This window comes from Pelecanus crispus, chromosome 14, assembly GCF_030463565.1.
Source record: "Pelecanus crispus isolate bPelCri1 chromosome 14, bPelCri1.pri, whole genome shotgun sequence".
NCBI lineage: Eukaryota > Metazoa > Chordata > Aves > Pelecaniformes > Pelecanidae > Pelecanus > Pelecanus crispus.
This window is the reverse complement of record NC_134656.1, coordinates 13380593-13400742: the sequence shown is the minus strand read 5'-3', so window position 1 is coordinate 13400742 and position 20150 is coordinate 13380593. Positions and strand designations below refer to the sequence as shown.

The 20150-nt window shown below is 53.6% G+C and overlaps 2 protein-coding genes across 4 annotated transcripts; one reads left to right on the top strand and one right to left on the bottom strand.

Moving 5' to 3' along the window:
* Nucleotides 1-5473: 5473 nt before the first annotated feature.
* Nucleotides 5474-17974, bottom strand: SLC2A10 (solute carrier family 2 member 10). The gene is made up of 7 exons (XM_075721368.1): nucleotides 17889-17974; nucleotides 16961-17586; nucleotides 11653-12003; nucleotides 8117-9493; nucleotides 6948-7070; nucleotides 6234-6369; nucleotides 5474-5570 (listed from the first exon to the last, which is right to left on the bottom strand). Exons 1-7 carry the CDS (start codon nucleotides 17972-17974, stop codon nucleotides 5474-5476), a joined length of 2796 nt encoding a protein of 931 aa, XP_075577483.1.
* On the top strand, nucleotides 17971-19520 carry TP53RK (TP53 regulating kinase). Of its 3 annotated transcripts, none has more exons than XM_075721303.1 (3): nucleotides 18001-18042; nucleotides 18151-18451; nucleotides 18979-19520. In XM_075721303.1, the coding sequence occupies exons 1-3, from the start codon at nucleotides 18001-18003 to the stop codon at nucleotides 19455-19457; spliced, it is 822 nt and encodes a 273-aa protein (XP_075577418.1). In that variant the 3' UTR covers nucleotides 19458-19520. The 3 variants fall into 3 exon arrangements, with proteins under 3 accessions (XP_075577419.1, XP_075577418.1, XP_075577417.1); XM_075721302.1 differs by having other exon boundaries at nucleotides 18001-18162; nucleotides 18250-18451; XM_075721304.1 differs by having other exon boundaries at nucleotides 17971-18451.
* The last annotated feature ends 630 nt before the right edge of the window (nucleotides 19521-20150 follow it).

Genomic DNA, 20150 nt, shown 5'->3' with positions numbered 1-20150 from the left:
CTCAGGGGAGAGAGAAAGAGAAACAGCCTGTTGCTGCGTTAATGGGTCACAAATTTAGAGTGGGGACACGTTTGTCCAGGTAGATGATGATGAGGGAGCTAGCTCACCCGGCTGAGGACTCCTCCAATCCACGCTAACCCCAGATGGCTTCCAGAGGCCTCTGGCACCAGCCTGCAGCTCTCCCTGGCACATCCATCTCAGCTGCCCTTTTTGCCCTCTCACTTACTTTTGCAAGGTTCTTCTGGAGCCCTTTGTCAGTGGCAATACATTTTATTTCCCAAAAGAGCTTAGCATCATCCACAAACCTGGAGATTTTGCTGTCCATTCCCTTCCCAATGCCACAAATGAAGATGTTGAATAAAACCAGACCCAGCAAAGATTCTTGGGCAACCCCGTTGCTGAATCTCACTTGTCCTCAAAAACTCTTAAACCCTGCACTTTGCTACCTACAAGATAGGAATATCTTTTAATTAGGTTTCAATCCATAAAAGGACCATTGTTTCAACCCCATGGCAATGTAGATTTTTTAAAATAATTTTGCCAAAATCTTTTTGAAAACGTCCATCTGTTCTGTCTGTTGGGTTCTTCCTATCCATGTGCATACTGATATTTTCCCAGAGTCCCAGCACACTGGTAAGGCAGTCTTTCCCTCTTCGGCAGCCGTGTCTGCTGGCTCTTTCCCACCTGCCTGTCTGCCCATGCGGCTCTCTCCTGGTGCAGATCTGACCACCCCAGCAGGGACGAGATGATGCTCACACCTGCAGCTCCCAGTGTCCCCTTCCAGAGCTTGGTCTGTAGGTGGGAGCTACACCAGCAACCTGCCAGGCCCCTGGTACAGTGGCCATTCGTAAAGTCACATTGATCTAGTTCCTCTAACTCACGGGCTGCAAAGAATGAACTGGGTGTGGGGATGTCCCAAGTAGCTGCAGCAGTGAAGACCAACACACAGTTGTGCCTGACCTGCCTTGTCATGCCTTATCCTCCTCAGCACCCTATTGCACCTTCGTATTGAGCAATGGCTCCCTAGCCAGCTTCTTACTTCTGATATATTTAAAGAAACTTCTTTTAAAGATCTTTGCAAGGAGAACCTCATGCTCTTTTTTAGCTCTTCAAATTTCAGTCTACACTTTACTTGCTATGTTTTATGGGTTTTCCTTTTCTCCTCATGTGGGGAAACCTTTCCACTGACCTTCTCCCTGTGATACCTCTTTAACCTTAGCAGTGAGTCAGGCAGGGTGTTTTTTAGGACCTCTTAGTTCTTTTTGAGTTGTGGCACATATTTTACTTGGGCTTTAATAGAGCGTTTTTTAATCACCTCCAGACTGCTTGCAGGCTCCTTGCTTTCTGTCTGTTCCTTTTCGTTTTGTTGTTATTGACTAATCACCTTATTTTTTCATAGTTCCCTTTCTTGAAACTGTAGAGCCACACGCTGGATTTATTTGGTGTGCTCTCTCCCACCACAGCATTAAATTGGTTGTTTTGTGGTCACTAGCAGAGAACAGCTCTCCCACAAACACCTTGTGAAGCAGGTCCTGTGCTCCGCTCCCCACCAAACCCAGAGCAGCAGCCCTCCTCGCTGCTTCCAGCACTGCTTGGTCCAGGAGACTCATTATTGTATCCAAGCCCCCTTTTTTTTCTTCCTGATGGATTACTGAGCTGAAGAGTTTCTCTAATCTCATTTTATGTGCTGATCATTACCATTATCCTCATCAGGGGTCAGTAACACAGTCCTGGCTCTACATTTTTCCTGTTGGAATCTGGGATCTCCCATCTTGAAAAATCTGTACTGGTACGCGGGTTGTTATTCAGGGTGATCAGAAAGCCTGGCATTATCTTATTTTTTCAAGCTTCTGCTATAGGGACAGAAGCACCTCTACGTTTTGCCTTTGCTTGGTGGCTTAATAATGTTCCTGTGGGTCTGCCGGTACTATACATGGTCCAACTTACCTTATTTACTGCACCTGCATCATTTATTTCCCTGCTGCTTTTTCCCTGGGTACTGGCCATATCCTCCTCACACGGGGTGCAAGTCTGAATTTCTACACCCACTGACTTTCCTTCAGCTCCTCATTTAAACACTCCTTTATGGCTTTTCCATTTTTCAGTGCCACCAGCCCAGCTCTGCTGCGGTGGAGGCGCAGGAGCCCGTGACACCAGCTGGCAGGTTCGGAGCTGTCTCCCTGGCAGGAAGCCCTTCCCGGCTGCGTACGCCCGCTCCATGGCAAGGCCTGCAAGAGCAGAGGTGGGACTCGGCGCTGCAGCACCCCGAGGCTCTCCCAGCACCTCCTCTCCCATCGCCTGGCACTCTGTGCAAGCACGGACACCCGAACACAGTGTGCCTGTGTGATGAGCTGGGCAGCCCCTTGCAGATTCCTCCTGCCTCATGGGCTGAAGCTGTCGGGTTTGGAAAGTTGCATCACGTTTTTTCTGAAGCAAGCAGGAAAGACAGCCCTCTTACCCTGGGCTTATTGATCCCCCTTGTATCAAGCTAACGTACAGCTTTCTGTGCCAGCACCCACAGAGCCTGGCAATGCCAGTGGCCACGTTTGCTGTCCCCAGAGCCAACCCGCCCCCCCCGCCCCGGCCAGCCCTGCCCGCTGTCCCAGCAGCCGCCCCCCAAACCTGGGCCCGCTGCACCCCATCGTGAGGCCCAAGGGTCTCCATCCTCTCCCCTTCCCCTCGCCCCCCAGGGCAGCCCCAGCCGCCTGCCTGCCCCCGCACAGGGGTGCCCCTCAATTCCCGTTCCCATCTCCCTCCTTCCCGGCTCCGCCAAGCCGGGCGCCACAGCACGGGCTGCGGGGCGGGGGAGCCTCCGGCTCAGACGCGACACAGCGCAGGGCGAGGCGGGCTGAGATTCTGGTCACGGGCGCGTGTCTGTCTGCCTGTCCGTCTGTCTGTCTGCCTGTCCGTCTGTCTGCCTGCCTGTCTGTCTGCCTGCCTGCCTGTCTGCCTGTCCATCTGTCTGTCTGCCTGTCCGTCTGTCTGCCTGCCTGCCTGCCTGTCTGCCTGCCTGTCCGTCTGTCTGCCTGTCTGCCTGTCTGTCCGTCTGTCTGTCTGCCTGTCTGCCTGTCTGTCCGTCCGTCTGCCTGCCTGCCTGTCTGTCTGCCTGTCTGTCCGTCTGCCTGTCTGCCTGCCTGTCTGCCTGCCTGTCCGTCCGTCCGTCTGCCTGCCTGCCTGCCTGCCTGTCTGCCTGCCTGCCTACCTGCCTGCCTGTCTGTCCGTCCATCTGTCTGCCTGCCTGTCTGTCTGCCTGTCTGTCCGTCTGCCTGTCTGTCCGTCTGCCTGCCTGCCTGCCTGTCTGCCTGTCTGTCTGTCTTCCTGTCTGTCCGTCTGCCTGCCTGTCTGTCCGTCTGCCTGTCTGCCTGCCTGCCTGTCCGTCTGTCTGCCTGCCTGCCTGCCTGTCTGCCTGCCTGCCTGTCCATCTGTCTGTCTGCCTGTCTGCCTGCCTGCTGTCTGTCTGCCTGCCTGCCTGCCTGCCTGCCTGTCCATCCATCTGTCTGCCTGCCTGCCTGCCTGCCTGTCTGTCTGCCTGTCTGTCCGTCTGCCTGTCTGCCTGCCTGCCTGTCCGTCCGTCTGTCTGCCTGCCTGCCTGCCTGTCTGCCTGTCTGTCCATCTGCCTGTCTGCCTGCCTGTCTGTCCGTCTGCCTGTCTGCCTGTCTGCCTGCCTGCCTGTCCGTCTGTCTGCCTGCCTGCCTGTCTGTCCGTCTGCCTGCCTGCCTGTCTGCCTGCCTGTCCGTCTGTCCGTCTGCCTGTCTGCCTGCCTGCTGTCTGTCTGCCTGCCTGCCTACCTGCCTGCCTGTCTGCCTGTCTGTCCGTCTGTCCGTCCGTCTGCCTGCCTGCCGCCCAGCGCGGAGCCGCCGGCGGGGCCGGGGCCGGGACGGTGCCGCGCTGCCCCCTAGCGGCGCGCCGGGCGCGGTGCAGCCCCGGCGGGAAACGGGGCCCTGCGCGCGGCGGCTCCCCGGCGGTCCCCGCCCCCCAGCGCCCGTACCCCGGGGGCAAGCACCGCCCTCCGCCCCCACCCCGCGCGGCCAGCGACCCCCTGGCGCATGGACCGCCTGCTCCCGGCGGCCCCCGTCCGCGGCCACAGTGCGGAGGCTCTCAACTGCTAGAGCAGCGCTGACGCTCTGCCCCCCGGTAAATCGGTCACCCCAATACAGCTCAGTATTGACGGGCTTTTTCCAGGAAGAGAGCACCCGCTTCCTGTTTTACAGGTCTCCTTGTGTGCCTCCAGGTGACAGCATCTGCAGCGCGCCAGGGCCTTCAGAAACGCCAACCTCCAGCTGCAGCGGAGGTGCTGCGGGAGGCTGAGGCGGGTGAGGAAGGCCATGGGTGACCCCCATCACCCAGTGGGAAGAGAAAAGCACTTCCGTGGCAGACACCTGACAGCCATGGGCTGACTTACAGCCAAGGACAGATCACTTTCCAGTGTTTTTATGACTTCTCCTTGAGGCAGGGGTTTGGGTGACGTGGCCACGTCCTGTGTGTTTGCCCTGTGGTGCCAACCAGGTGGCCCACAGTAGCAGTCACTGGTCCCCAAGGAGCTGCGTTTTCAGGGGAAAACCCTAAGCTTTGGGACTTAGTTCCTTCAGGGGTTCAAAAGCAGCAAGGCTGGCTGTTCAGCAGGATACCAGCTCCTCCTCTCTCACAAGGTTTGGGGAGTGAGTGCGGTGTTAGTAGGGCGGTTTTTTTATAATGTACATGTCAGGAGGAGGGGTGAATTAATCAAAGAGCATACAATTTTAAGAGGTGGAAAACTTGTAGAAGGTACTAGGATATTGCATGCATTTTTGTACGTGCAAACTCTGGTCATGAATGCAAAACAGGCTCTGTGTACAAAAGCAAGCAGCCAAACATGCACGGGAGATGTACTTCTACGCTTGTTTAGTGTGGGCCCTGGGTGAGGTGAGGGCAGGTGAGCTGCCGGGCCTTGACACTGTGGGAAATAGCAGCCCGCGAGCTAGCACTCGTTCTGCCTCCCCCGAAACAGCGTGTTTAGCGGCATTAGCTCCCATCTCAGACTCCAGACTCCTACACAGATGGTACAAAGGGTGACAATATTAATGCTGCTGAGTGCTTGACACATTCCTCCTGAACTACTGTCCCCTCTGTAGAGCATCAAGTATTTCAGAGAACTAGAAAATAATACACCTTGCTCACAAATAAACTGCCCAGATCTAAAGCATTGTCAGCAAAAGTTGTGCTTTAATTCCTGTGTACAAAACCATTAATCTCTTAAATGATAGGAGATACAAACCATGAAAAACAAAAGATACCAAAGGAAGGACATGTTCCCTGCCTGGGCCTTAGATCCTCCAGGGACCCAAAGGACAGCTATCGGCATGTCCCAAGATCTAAGGCACTGCCGCGAGAACTGTCTCTGATCAGAGGTCACCTGTTAAAGGCCATGGAAAACCGTCCTGATGGCACAGCCTGCTCCTCTCCTCAGGGCGATGCTGCGGGCATGGCATTGGTTTCATGTGCTGCTGGCGTGCTCCACTCTCTGGTATTGGGCGCGTGCGCAGCTCACTCCTCTTCCCCGTCTCTGCTTAAACACATTGCCTTCCCACACCCTGCCGGGCAGTGGTGAGGGTCAGCTGCAGCAGCTGCTGCTCGCAGGGTGCCAGGAGGCAGGCAGGGGTTACAGCAGTTACCCCTCCCCGGCCACCCCCCATGGGGTGCGTGCTCCTGCCCCTTGTCATCGTGTGGCTGCACGGCCTCCCTCTGCTCCAGCGATCCTTGCCCTGCCACCTCCTTCACAACCAGAACTGCACAAACACCACTCGATCTTCCCTCGCCCAGCCAGAATTACAGGCTTTGCGCAGAAGCTACCTGGTGAGAGCCCGTGGTATGTGCTATGCCAGGAGATGCCTCTGCCCCAAAGAAGGATCAGTCCAGGATTATTCTAAGGACCTCGCAGTCCTGACCTGCCTGTGCCATGCTCTGGTCCTGCTCTCCTCCCCTCACCCACAAGCCCTGGTTTTCAGCCCTTTCCCTCCCGAGTGTCACTAGTGCCCTCCAGCAGCACAGCCGCGAGGCTGAGTGCAGTGACCTGCTGATGAACCGCGCTGCAGCTCTCACGCCCTGTCCCATAGGCCTGCACAAACCTGAGAGATTCTCAGCAGCACTGACCAGACTTTGCAGCAGCCCTGAGCTGCCCAGTGCCATAGACCTCAGGGACTGCTGGTGGGAAGCACCCAAAGCCAGCACTTACACTGGTACAACAGCACACGTACCGTTTCCTGGAGAACTGTTGGTCTATCTCCTCCAAGGACTGTCCTTTTGTTTCCGGAACAAAAACGTAAATGAATATAACAGCCATCACTCCCACCAGTCCATAGAGAAGAAACATCCAGGAGAAACCAATGGCATCTGCAGGGAGATTCAAGCGCGTGAAGGGTCCATAGGTCACATCATGGGATACAAAGGAAGCTGGTTGCTTACTGCAAGGTGGTCGCTGGTGCCTGACAGGGGCGTTTTATTTTGAGAAGCCCTTGAAAGGGCAGGGAAAGCTCCTTATCTGCAAGGTCTGGACCAGGAATCAGCAAGGGAGAAGGATGGTTCACACCAGACTTTGCCAGCAGCACCACAGACAGAAGGAGAAGGCAGCTGAGCTCCAGGAGCCAGCAGTGCCTGCTGAATGCCTCAGCCAAGAAGCTCTGCTAGCAAGAAACGTCGTAAAGCTATCGGCATGAAAGCTGCAAATTCCATGAGTTTCCTGACACTGCAGTATTATAGTGCAGCCCAGTGGGCAATGGATGATTTTTATGAAACGGGTGGCAGAGGGGTTGCTGGTGCCTGTTTTTTCTGCTCTCAGAGGCATCAGGGTCACACCTATTCCAGCACCACATCCCCAGGGTTCAAAATGCCACTTAACCTCCAAATGGCTTGTGGTGGCCACCTTCCCTAAGCAGCTGTGGGAGATGGAGGGATGGGGGACGGCCACTTACCAATAAGCTCCAGGAAGGAGAGGCTGATCAGTAAATTGGCAGCCCAGTTAAAGCTGTTACAGAAGGCAAAGGCTCTTCCTCTTATCCCAGCAGGGTAGATCTCACTGAGGACCAGCCAGGTCACTGCACGGATTAGAGAGATCAGAAAGACAGTTGTAGGGGTTAAGCAATTTATTTGGGAAACGGGCAAAGAAGATTTCAGCAGGGGTTTTAAACTCTGGCTTCACCCAGCACCCGCGGCTGGTGGTGTCAAACAGTCATTGATCTCAGAGTCAGGTCACAGCAGAACACTTCAAAACTCCACATTCAGCACTCCACGGAGGAACGAAATACCAATGAACAGGTCCAGGGAGCAAAGAAGAAAGCAAGGGAGCTGGTCATTCCATTCAGGGGAGATGGAAAATATCTGGCATATCTGCTGTCAGGACGGGCTCTTTGTAAAGAAACGAGAAAGGGGAGACTGACTGAGGAGACAACGTTGTGTTTTGGTGACAATCAGAGCTAAAGCAATATGTATCTTAAAGTAGTCTCTCCTATCCCAGGGTTATTTTGCTTGAAATAACTTACAGGGTCACGGTCAAACCCATGAGACTTCCAGTGAACTTCTGGTTTTCCTTGAGTTAGGTGCTGTTTTCTCCCATCAAAGCATTAAATGCCAGAAAACACTAGAGCTCACATGGAAGCACGAATTAATCTCTGTTCTCATCTGATGAATAAATGAGGATTTCAGAAAAAGACCAACTGATATTGAGAAACTTCCGAGGAGGTTCCACTTCCAGTTCTGCCACTGACTTTCTTCATCACACAGGAGAAGCCCCTCCGTCCCTCTGTCCTCAGCCCTCTATTTTCCTCCTCATCAGGGTGCCTGGAAAATTAGGTACTGCTTGTGGGATGCTCTGATTTTGCAATGAGCTTGACAGAAAAAAAGCATTACTAGGGTAGTGACAGCATGGAAGAGAAAGTTATTCTAGTGCTGTACCAGCCCTATAGCTGACAGAGCTGCAATGCTAGAAAATGATTCAGTGGGCTGAAGGGCATACATTTCCAGTTCCCAGACGCTGAGCTGCTTGGTAAAGCAGACACATAAGGAACATTTCAGGCAGACTATAAAGATCAGCCCAAGTTTTATTCTCTGGGTTAGTGCAAGGATATATAAACACCATACTTACTTGGTCCAAATCCAATTGAGAAGGCGCTCACGAAAGCCATCATGCTCAGCAGCGTAATCCAATTTAAAACCATATGTTCTGCCCAGGGAGCACCATCGAAAGGAGGGCCAGTGCTTCCCACTGTCTCTTCCTTGGCCTGACCTACCAAGCCCCTTTTCTGAGTGAGGGAAGAATTGGGAACACCCTCTCTGCTTTGAGTACTGGCAAAAGCTTTTGTAAGGCTCCTTGTGGCAGCAAACCCAGGGCCTGCCTGACTTTTGCCAGCACCTAATGCTGGCAGGATGGGTGACACAGCAGGCTGGGAGGATACAGGCGTCAGGGGGTGCTGGGTGAGGCTGTGGGATGCATTGGGGTCTGCGGCTGCCTGGCAGTCCCTGGCCATGGCCAGTGGAGCAATGCGGCTGGTGAGGCCAATGGTGGCAACGGAGATGGCCATCACCATGCAGCCAGCCATGAGTAGCACTCTCCGGCCAGCCTTGTCTGCGAAGGCCATCGCGACAAGCGTGGCCACCACCTTTATCGCCCCCAGCCCGACAGAGGCCAGGATCGCCGAGGAGTTGCTCTGGAACCCCACCGAGTGGAAGATTTTGGAGGCGTAGCCCAGCACATTGGGCTGCCCAGTGAACTGCTGGAAGAGCACCAGTCCCAGGCCCACCAGAGTCCTCCTTCTCATGTTGTCTCTGGTCCTGAAAAGGTCAAGAAATGAGTAATGCTTCTCCTTATAGGGCTCCCGCTTTGCTGCTGCTCTGTCCTCGGGGTCCTGCAATTGAATGAGGCCCTTCTGGCAGTCTGAGTCCCATGAGTTTAATTTAACAGGGTTCACTGGGAGAAAGAGGATGCTGAGGAACTGCATGGCCGTCGGGGCAATGGCCAGTCCAAACATGTACCTCCATCCCTCATCCACATCCGCAAAGATGTAATTCAGCGCATAGGACAGCAGGATGCCTACAGTGATGCCCGCTTCGTAGAGAGACACCAGCAGCCCTCGCTGATGAGCAGCCACCATTTCTGAGACGTAGATGCAGCAGGCCATGGATGAGACAGAGATGGCAAAGCCCACGGTCATGCGCCCAACGACCAGCCCAATAAATGACCTCACCAGTGTGAGAATAAGGCTGCCAAGCAACAGGACCAAGTTGCTAACCAGGATTGCTCTCCTCCGTCCGTGGCGGTCAATGAGAATCCCCCCAACCAGAGAAGCAAGAAGAGCTCCGATAAGGAGGGCGCTCACGAGAACTTCTTGCTTGAAGCAGCTGAGGTGAAAGTCTACCTGCAACTGCAGCAGTGCACCAGAGATAATCCCCAGCTCGTATCCAAATATCAGCCCGCCCAGGAGAGAGACTGTTGCAGACAAGAGGAGGACCAGCAGTGCACGACCTGGAAAACAAACAAACAATGCTAGGTTCAGTTTTTTCACACTAGCAGGCAAGCTGTCAGCATGCATAAGCTGGAAGAAGCTCTCCTAGAAAACCCAAAGTTTTCCATCTACAAAGCCACGATGCTGAACTTCCCCATAGATCATTAGGTCATGCGTAGAGAGGTACTTGCAGATAGTCACACACCTACCAGGCCTGCATGCACTTCCACTAACTGCAGGGGCACTAATTTGGGGTGCAGAACTGTGAAAACAGGACTTCGTTAACAAAGCTAAGACTTGTATTTAAGTGGAGGACAGTGATTTGCAGTGCCTGGTGTTGTATGGGGGGATCCTCTGTGGTGTCCCTTGATTCTAATTACAAAACCTGTTCTGGGCAGCAAGCACAGTTCTGAATCATTCTGCGTTATCATTTTCATGTTTCAGTGCATGTGGCACCATCAGCTCTCACTGCAGGCTCTGCATTCTCACTCCCTACGTTGTTGTTAAAAACACTGCTCACAAAAGTTTATTTCTCCTAGTTAATCTTGCACTCTCGGCATGACTTTGTGGGGGTGACCCCGATTTCTTCATCTCTCCTTCTACAGCACACAGCGCCCAGGATCCCCGAGCCAGGCACAACCTTCTCAGGCTGGTCCAGGACTACGGGACAAACTTCATTGCGAGCTGAAAAGCTCACTGTTGCCTGCCCCAAATACAAGAAGCGATTCTTTGACCTTGCCCTTCCCATACAGCTGAGCATGCAAGTTTAGCAAGTATGTAAGTTTAGCTAAAATAAGAAATAACAACAGCAAAAGCAAACCAAACCCAAACAAAGCAACCCACCCCAAACAAGCCTAAAAAAAAAAGGTGCTTGCTGCACACGCTTCTCGCCCTGGGGAAGAGGATGAAAGGGTGACCACGTGTGAACCGTTAGTCATGTCATGGCAGGGGGGATTGCACATGGCATGAAAGCCAGTGCTGATGCGGTGACAGCAACCTCCCCCCTCCAGTTACAATTTTGAAGGCACAGGTAAAGTGCATGAGCTTAGAGGTTTGTGCTGGTTTCCAGCATATAATACTATCTGTATTCTCACATTGGCTTTGTTTAATTAGAAATACTGACAGATTCAGTAGACTGTATGTGGAAAGAATGTGGACACAACCATCAGACCATGGAAAACTCTCCTCACCCTGTCTAAGGGCTTTTTTCCCCTCACAAGCTGTGTTTAATAGGAAGTGTCTCTATTCGGCCTTTAATTACAGCTAGCAAGAAAGGTTATTTCTCAGTGATGGCTATATTTATATTTGTATTTATTCTGTAACCCTCTGTGTTTCATTTGCGTTACTTATGCCATCCCAGCTACATGCCAGTCCCTCCCACCGCGCTCTGTGTGACTGCCTGCACTGCTTTTATCACTCCTGGTACACATGATACAGATAATTAGACAAAATGTTTGCTCACTGAGAACAAAAGGCTTTGCATAAAGTGGGCAACACCTTTAGTTTCAAGCCACAAACTCATTTAGATACAGACAGCCCCGCTGTAAATGCCACGGCCGATTCCATCAGATTTTGCTGTATTACTTGTCGACTTAATAAGCAGCAATAGTTTATGGCCTTTGATTGAAGCCCAGCTCTGTATATAGTCTGCTCTGATGTAGCTGGGCAACTTGAGGACTCTTCAGATCTTCACATGCCGACAGAAAGTTCGGCGGGTCTCGCAAGGCGCTGTGCCAGGCGATGCCCTGCCTGCGGCGCAGGCGGCTCGGCGGGCCGCGCTCCAGGAGGCGCAGGAGCCGGCGCTGCTGGCCTGGCTGCGGCTGGGCTGGCTTTTGGCCGGCGGCAGGGCCCCGGGCACGCACCCCTGCCGCGCCGCAGCGCCCGCCCCGCGCTCCCCGGGGCTCCGCTCCGCTCCCAGCCCCCGCCGCCCGGCTGCGCTCCCGGGGCGGCCCCCGGCGCCGTGCCGCTGCAAACCCCTCGGCTCTTTACGGTTTTGCTGCCGGCGGCGCTAAAAGAAGAGAGAGGACGGGGGTCGGGGGTCGGGAGGCGCAGTCTCAGCCCCGAGGGAAAGCCGAGAACTTTCGCTGGAAACTTTCCCGCGGGGCAGGACGCGCCCGCTCGCAGCCCGGCTGCCCCTCCCGAGCGGCCCCCGCCCCGCAGCGGCCCCCGCCCCACTCACCCATGGCGCGGCGGGGCCGAGCCCCCGGCCCTCCGCGGCGGCGGAGCGGGGCGGAGCGGGGCGGAGCGGGGCGGGGCGGGGCGGGGCGCGGCGCAGCGGGGTCCGGCGGCCGGAGCGGGGCCTCGCCGCGCCACGTCGCTCCCGCCCTGCCTCCCGGCCGGGCAGCCTGGGGCTTGTAGTCGCCCTGCCCGCCCCTCGGGCAGCCGCGGGGTCCGGGCGGGCCGCCCCCGCTGCGGTGGAGCCGCTCGGGGCGCCGGCTGCGCGGGCAGCGCCCCGGGGAGCGGCTGCGAAGGGCCGGCGGGAGGGAGCGCGGCGCCGGGGCGGTGGGCGCGGCCGGCGGGACGCGCTGCGCTGCGGGGAGCCGGGCCGGGGCCGGGCCGGGGCCGGGCGTGGGGCCGCGGGGGGCGGCTGGGGCCGCGGGGCCGGGGGCAGCGGCCTGGGAAGGGGGATGTGGCAGGCGCGGCTCTGGCTGGGGTGGCGGCTCTGGCCCCGCTCTGTCTCGCTGGAGCCAGGAGCAGGGATCTCCTCCTGGCTGACTGCAGACCCCTCTGATGCGGGGCTTTGCCCCTCTGGTTGGAAAGCCTCTACAAAGCCCACAGGAGATTGACGGTCTATTGTAGTTTTTAGGTAGATGGGTTGCAAAGCCAAAGAAAGCCTGCTACAAAAGGAGTGACCGTTTCAAAGCTAAAAAAAAAAAAGGAGCTTTTTTTTTTTTGCCTGAGTTTGCACTCTTACCTTTCTCTTCTGTTGGAAAGAAAGGATCAGTCTCTCGAGCTTATCTCCTCCCCCCTGCACAGTGCTCCATTAGGCAAAGCATTTCAGTATTCAACTTACCTCACAAGTTACATTATTTTTCTGCTCAGCGGAACAGAAGCCTTACTGCTGGCTACTGCATAGAAGACACCGGGACTTGCACTTGGATGCAAGATTTTTTTCTGAGTCTGAGGCTAAATTAATGTATTCCAAAGTCCAGTTTGTAAAACAAGGGTTTTACAAAACTTGATATGCCTAGGAGTGCTTTCAAAACTCTTTAACACAGAGCAAACATGCTCCCTCGGTGCTGTTCATGCCAACTGCAGTTGCCGGGCGGGTTGCACTGTGGTGAAGTACGTGCGTGTGCAGTGAAGCACACACGATCTCAGAAGTTTGCTGTAACCCAGCTGGTGTGGGGACCAGCGCAGGGCAGATGTGCTGTCACAGGCTCGGGCGTGGGCTCGCACAGCCTTCCCAGAGCCCTGCAGCTGGCACTGCCGCTGGAAGGTAAGTGCAAATGACCATAAAACCTGCATTGCGAGCTGGTATGTGACTGCAGGTAATACTTCATTTAATCACACGGTTATAACAACACAAGCTCCAGCCCAGCGTTCTGCGGAGCCTGTGCTGGCAAAGTGTTTTGCTACAGTCGAGGATCAGGTTGGAAAGGTCTGCATCAGTGACCGTGGTGCCTGTGGTGCAGGCACACGCCTCTGACACAGGTAAAAGTAAACGGGTAAAGAATGAGGAACACATGATATTTTTTTGAAAGAGCTTTTTCAGTCATTCCACATGTTAACTTAATGGGGCATTTAAGAGAAATATTTAAAGAATCATTATTCTTCTAAGTAGGGGGATACGCATCATGTATCTGCTCTGGAGACCAGTGGTACCAACTCTTTTTTTGCTCCAACTCCTAGTTTTGGGATGCTTGAGATGTGCAATACCAGACCATGCATATCCTTTCTGCCTTAGCCTGCTGGATATCTGGCCTGCGACATGAGCAGCGGTTGATCAAGGGTTTTGGTTTTGTTTCTTCTCAAATCCATAGTGAATATTAAAAGTGTTTCAAATAATCTACCTGGTTTATAGATTAAATAAATGCTTCCTATTCATATGCTCTAATTGCAATGGAAATACAGTATTTAAAAATACCTCTTCTAAAACCGTGTATCTGATCCAAACAGACAGCTGCACAGGGATCACACACTCAGGGAAGAATGTCTTCAAACACGAACACCAGCCAACAGAAACCAATGGTGTTCATGGAAGGAGCTTTTCAATAGGATTTGTAATTCATGTTAAAGGAGTTTAAACAGCTCTGAAATCACGACTAGCTGTCATGACACTTGGAGGGCGAAATGACTGCAATTTTCTCTCTTCCCCAAGACCCCGCATATGAGGCCAGTTTGCAGTGGGCAGCAGGCACTACAGCTCTGTGTCTGGGCTCATGTTCCATGTTTTGGGAACACAGGTATGCTGGGGATGCAGCATGATCTTGCCCATGATCTCTGGCCCCTGCAGCTTCTCCCTGGAGCTCAAGCCTATACATTTTGGGTGCGTTGTGTTACGAACTGGGGGGGATGTCACCCATGCGTGGTTCCCCATCACGCCAGGTGGAGAGCCAGCAGGGAGATACAGTCCCCCGCAGCCGCTGGGAAAACCCACTCTTGGCTGCATGCTCGGCAATTTGCCTGAGCAATTCCTTCCTTCTCAAATGATTTCAGTGTGAGAAGAACGAACCGATATTTTTCTCCATCGTCACTCAGCACTCATTTATCTGCCACCCCGACTTTTTCTGGAGGATTCCTGTTCTCTGGCAGGGCAATAACATTATTAGCACAGGCAGCAAGGAGGCGAGAGCTTAGGGAGTACAGGCAGCGCTTTATGGTATGTTTACAAAAGGCGGCCAAAAAGGTGACATCAATATGTACAGAAATGCAGCTGCCACGTCGACGCTGCGCGTGGTTGGGGGTTATGGTCCTCTGAAAAAAAAAGGTGAAAACCTGCTATGATGTACAGCAGGGGTAATTTGGGGGAAAAAGAACTTCCTTTGTGGTTTTTGAAGTACATCTTTCTTATCATACCATTTGTAGTTAATGGGTATTTTGGGCCTGTTGAAGGCAGTAGCTTTGTCCCTAAGCTCCACATGAGAAGGTCTGGAGGGGTTGGATCCATGAGGACTGGCTCGTGCTTCGTGTCTGCGGGCATGTTTCTGGCCTTGCTCCCTTGAGACTGTGTGTCTTGGCAGTGCCTTTTCCCCATCTGATCCTTATCTCGCTCTTGGCTGCTGGGCTTGCAGGGCGCGAGGGCATGTTCCTGCTTTGCAGCCGAACACATCTCCAGGGCTGAGCCGCAGGAATGTGTTTCCTGAAGAGTTCGGCATTTGAAACAGCAGCCTGTGTTTGGTAATACAACCCGGGTGTGATTACTGAAAATGTTACTCTCTACCTCAGGGCTGGAGCAGCTAAAAGAGGCTTTAAAAATCACAAATGAAAATATAAATACACGAGGAGAAAGAAGTCAGTCCTGGAAAATGGAAAACATGGTGTTCAGCAACACTCATCACGCACTCGAGCACATTTTCACTAATTACAGTTGACCCTTAGGAAGGGATTCAGGGTACCAAACTGACCAAGCTCAATTCAGTTATTGATGAAAATTATAATCCAAGAGCAGGCACCAGAGTTACAGCTGGCTGGGATGGAGCCAGCTCGCCAGGCACCTGCATTTATTGCATGCTTGTTTACAGCTCAGAGAGCTTTCTCCTTATTATGCCAGGCTGCACGTGTTTTCTTTTATGTTATTCTAATCATGGGGGGGGGGGGGGGGTTGCTAGAAATGCCGGTCAGCACTGGTGGTCGCCCCGTGGGTCCCGTTTCCTGCACATTTTAGGGATGCCTCCAGCATGGCAGCCTGTGGCAACCCAGGGTGCTCCCCTGCGTCCCCGCGCCCCTCTGTTGGGTGGCCAGTCCCTACAGCCCACCCTGCCCACAGCATCCTCTTGCTGGGGGAATTGGCCAAGATCCGTAATTTTGAGCTGCGATGAGAGTCAGCACTGTGAATTCGCACACAGGAGGGCTTATCACCATTTGCAGGTTGAGGACACAGCCTCAGAGGCAACAAGTGTCTCAGCTGGGTGTGAGGAGCCACCTGAGTCCTGATGTAGCCCAAATTGAGCCCTTTTCCAGTCTGTCCAGCTCTGAGGTTCGCAGCCTCCATCCTTAAATAAGCCAGGGGGTGATGGCAGAGCTGCCCGCAGCGCCGCAGCTTGCCCGATGCCGAGGGATCGGCAGGAGAGCGGGGAGGAGCCCATGGGATCTCCCTTGGTTTCCATTAGCTTGGTTTGCTGCACTGCAATTTTTAATTCAATCACATTGTTTGTAAAGGGTGAGTTTATAAATGCTTGTCACCAAGAGAACAAAGTTACATAATTAAACAATTTACCAGAGAGTCTGTGGCTTCAGTGCAATTCTCTGGGGTGATTCAATATTCCAATAAAAATACTGGGTGATACCATAAATATTGTAAATGGCTCTAGATAGTTTCCAAGGGCTATGTCAACTGTTTATTGCATTCAAAGAGAAAAGAATAAGTGAAATCACAGGGAAGATAAAATTTAAATAAATAAAATAATGGGAAAAATAAAGCAAAAATGTTTTCCTTTATATTTTGAAAGCTCTGGAGGATGTTTTTGGCCAGCATGAGAGAAGACTATCATATTTACCAGAATAACGAACTGAGGGCATCTGCGTGCACTTGCTCATAGGTTATGTATGTATGTCTGTGGGGGCTGTGCATGAATGGTTAGATAAAATCTGCCCACAACACAGGGAAAAACTTTGTTTATATGATTGTTTGTGGCATTTTCAAATTCCAGCCACGGAATCCAGGAACGCATCTGTTTCCCTGGCCAAGGTGCCAGGCTCCTGCAGCCCTGCTGCGGTGAGGGCAGCCGAAGGAGGATGCCACAAGTGGGCAGAATTGTGGGATAGATTACCCATATCATTGAAAACTTGGGAAGGTTGTTTAAAAGTTGTTATTGAAGCAAGATAAATATTTGCCAGGCATGATCCCACCATGCAATGACGAGTAAACTGTGTGGAATGTGTTAATAAAATATAAATGTTCTGAAAAGGAAACAAATGTTGAGAATGAGAAAACAAGGACAAAATGGTCTTGTGGCACCTCCAAAGGCAACAATTGAAAACATATTTACATGGACTGGGCTGAAGTCTCTTGTATCTTCTGAGGAACGTACATCGCAGTATGTGCAGATCACCCAGTTGAGCAGTGGATTTTCAGCGTGCCATAAAAACCCAAATACTGCTCCCAAGACAATGAGATTTGTCCATCTTTTACTAACATGGAGATGTGGGGCTTGGCTGCTTGAGGAACTGAGGACATCCGAGTCACCGCGCAAGCAGCCCGTGCCAGCATCAGCACCAGCTTTGGTGCTGCCCAGCGCAGGCACCCAGGTCACACCATGCCCTGTTGCAGACTGGCGATCCCCTGCAGCCTAGGGGCAAAGCCCCTGTCCTCCCCAGCCACGCACTGGGCAGCTGCAGTGGATCTCCACGGGCTCTGCCGAAGGCTTTTGGGACATGGAGTGTCAAGAGCCAGTGGTGGAGCCCTGGTGGTGATGTCCTGGTGATGTCCTGGTGGTGATTTCCCGGTGGTGATGTCCCGGTGGTGACGTCCTGGTGGTGATGTCCTGGTGGTGATGTCCCGGTGGTGATATCCTGGTGATAACGTCCTGGTGATAACGTCCTGGTGATGACGTCCTGGTGGTGATTTCCCAGTGGTGATGTCCTGGTGGTGATGTCCTGGTGGTGATGTCCCGGTGGTGATGTCCCGGTGGTGATGTCCTGGTGGTGATGTCCTGGTGATGTCCTGGTGGTGATGGCCCGGTGGTGATGTCCTGGTGGTGATGTCCTGGTGGTGATGTCCTGGTGGTGATGGCCCGGTGGTGATGTCCTGGTGGTGATGTCCTGGTGATGTCCTGGTGGTGATGTCCTGGTGGTGATGTCCTGGTGATGTCCTGGTGATGTCCCGGTGGTGATGTCCTGGTGCTGATGTCCTGGTGATGTGCTGGTGGTGATGTCCTGGTGGTGATGCCCCGGTGGTGGAAGTCCCAGGGGTGATGCCCTGGCAGGCGGCTCCGAGGTGGTTGTGGGAGCACTGTGGGGAGACCACAGGACCCCGCTTGCCGCCTTGGGAAGGTGCACATCCAGCACCTCGCGTGCAGGCCCTGGGGCAGCTGCGGGTCTCCCTCTTGCAGAAACACAGGAAAACGCCCCGGCTGGGGCTTGGAAGGCTCAGTCACAAGTCCTACCATCCTGCAGCTACTCGGTATCCCCAGCACGGCAGAGGCAGGCAGAGGGCAGCAGGGCTTATGGGGGGAAGCACAAAGCGAGGCTTTAGGGGAGGCGGCACGAACAAGGCGCAGGGCGCGCTACAGCGAGGGAGCCGGGGAGCGGTACAAGCGGGGGGGGGGGAGGAGCTTGGGGAGTTCGTCTGTTTCCGGCAAGGCCTTCCGAAGAGTGCCGAAGCGCGGCGCGCCGCGCATGCGCCGTGTGGCGGCGGGGCCCTGTGATGGCGGCGGCCGAGGCTGAGGCGGGCGCTGAGCGCTCTGGCATGGCCGGGCCCGGGCCCGGGCTCGGGCCCGCGGGCCCTGGGATGGACGCGGCGGGGCCCGCGGGCCCTGGGATGGACGCGGCGGGATCCGCGGGCCCTGGGATGGACGCGGCGGGGCCCGCGGGCCCTGGGATGGACGCGGCGGGGCCCGCGGGCCCTGGGATGGACGCGGCGGGGCCCGCGGGCCCTGCGGTGGACGAGGCCGAGGCGCCGCCGCCGCCGCTGCCGGGGCTGCAGCTGGTGCAGCAGGGCGCCGAGGCGCACGTTTACCGGGGGCTCTTCCTCGGGCGGGCGGCGGTGGCCAAGCTCCGCATCCCGAAGCGGTACCGGCACCCGGCGCTGGAGGAGCGGCTGAGCCGGCGGCGCACGGCGCAGGAGGCGCGGTCGCTGCTGCGGTGCCGGCGGGCAGGTGGGCCCGGGGGCGGCGGGGCCAGGCCGGGCGGCGTCAGGCGAGGCTGCCCGGGCAGGACAGGCGCCCCTGGGCGCCGGGTGCCTCCGTGCTCAGCAGCACCCCCCGGCTCCCCGCGTCCCTCAGAGCAAGTAGCAGACACTCGGCGGCCTTCCTGCTTCTTCCTGAAGGACGCGGGTGGTTTCTTCTCATCCTGGGATGACCTTTTTCAGGGTGCCCCCCTAAAACGCAGGCTGTCCTCAGCCAGGAAGCCCCTGTGTGTCTTTTTCCAGGGAGTCTCGCCTCAGGAGGGGCTGACCCTGTTACCAAGCTCACGATGCCAACTAGATTTAAGGCTGGAGGCTAGTGCAGCATGGGTTGGGAGCGGGGGGTTGGCGGGGGGAATTCCTAGATGTGGGTTATCAGTGGTCAGGGGTGATCTCAAATGGCATCTCTACTTAAGGCTTGTATTGGTTGTGGTTTGTTGTTAAAGTTGGAAAATCCTGTAAATTAACTGCTAGCATTTCATTTGTTCTTTTTTTAAACAGGGATTTCAGCTCCAGTGGTCTACTTCGTGGATTATGTCACCAACTCCATATATCTTGAAGATATTGTAGGCTCAGTTACTGTTCAAGATCACATTTATTCTGTACAACAGAGTGGAAATGATACCAGTAGCCTCCTTACCCTAGCAGAGAAGATGGGTGAGCTGTTAGCAAGAATGCACGATGAAGATCTTATACACGGGGATCTTACAACTTCCAATATACTTCTGCGACCACCCACAGAGAAGCTGGACTTGGTGCTGATAGACTTTGGACTCAGTTTTATTTCAGGTCTTCCGGAGGATAAAGGAGTTGATTTGTATGTTCTGGAAAAAGCCTTCCTTAGTACTCATCCAGATACTGAAACTATGTTTAAAGCTCTGCTAAAGACCTACACAGCTACATCTAAAAAATCCGGTCCTGTGATCAAAAGGCTGGATGAAGTACGACTGAGGGGAAGGAAGAGATCCATGATTGGGTAGAGGAGAGTGGGCTTAGGGGTGGAGAAATATTGCTACTTAGGTTCTGCAAATATGGGTATTTATACTTCTAGTTGGTTTTATTTCACAGATCACTATTTTGGTAACTGTGTCTTCAATTAAATAAATTTGAATGAGTTTGAGTGTCATAAAGTAACCAAAGTAATTGTGAAATGGGAGCACAGAAAAGAGAGAAACAACTAAAGGTCACATCTTTCCTAAATGTTAAATATTTCTTCTAAAAAGTAGTTTACACTGTCACTCCACTTGCCCTCTTCTGTGTGTGGTTAGAATCATACCAAGTCATCTTTCTCAGCCTGTGGACCATGGATTCGTGGGCAGTAGGAGGGACCTGGGGGTACCAGAGCATCTACAAAAGGTAATTGAGAAAAACAAATGTGTTGTTTTTCTCAGAAGACCTTACAACAAAGCATTTAAATCCATTATAAATGGCTCTACACATCCTGAAAATATTTAGGAGGACTGACTTGCAGGACACAGGCAATGGTGAAAAAAAGCGGTAAACATTTTCTCCCAGCAGTAATTTTGGCTTTTTTAACTTTCAGTCAATAGTATTTCCTTAAGCACATACAAAAATTGTTAATCAAGAACAGTTTTCTGCTGAGAAACTTCCACTTCTAGCAAGAAGTCTGCTGTAAATTTCCATTTTTTGGAGCTTTATGAGGGACTGCTTGT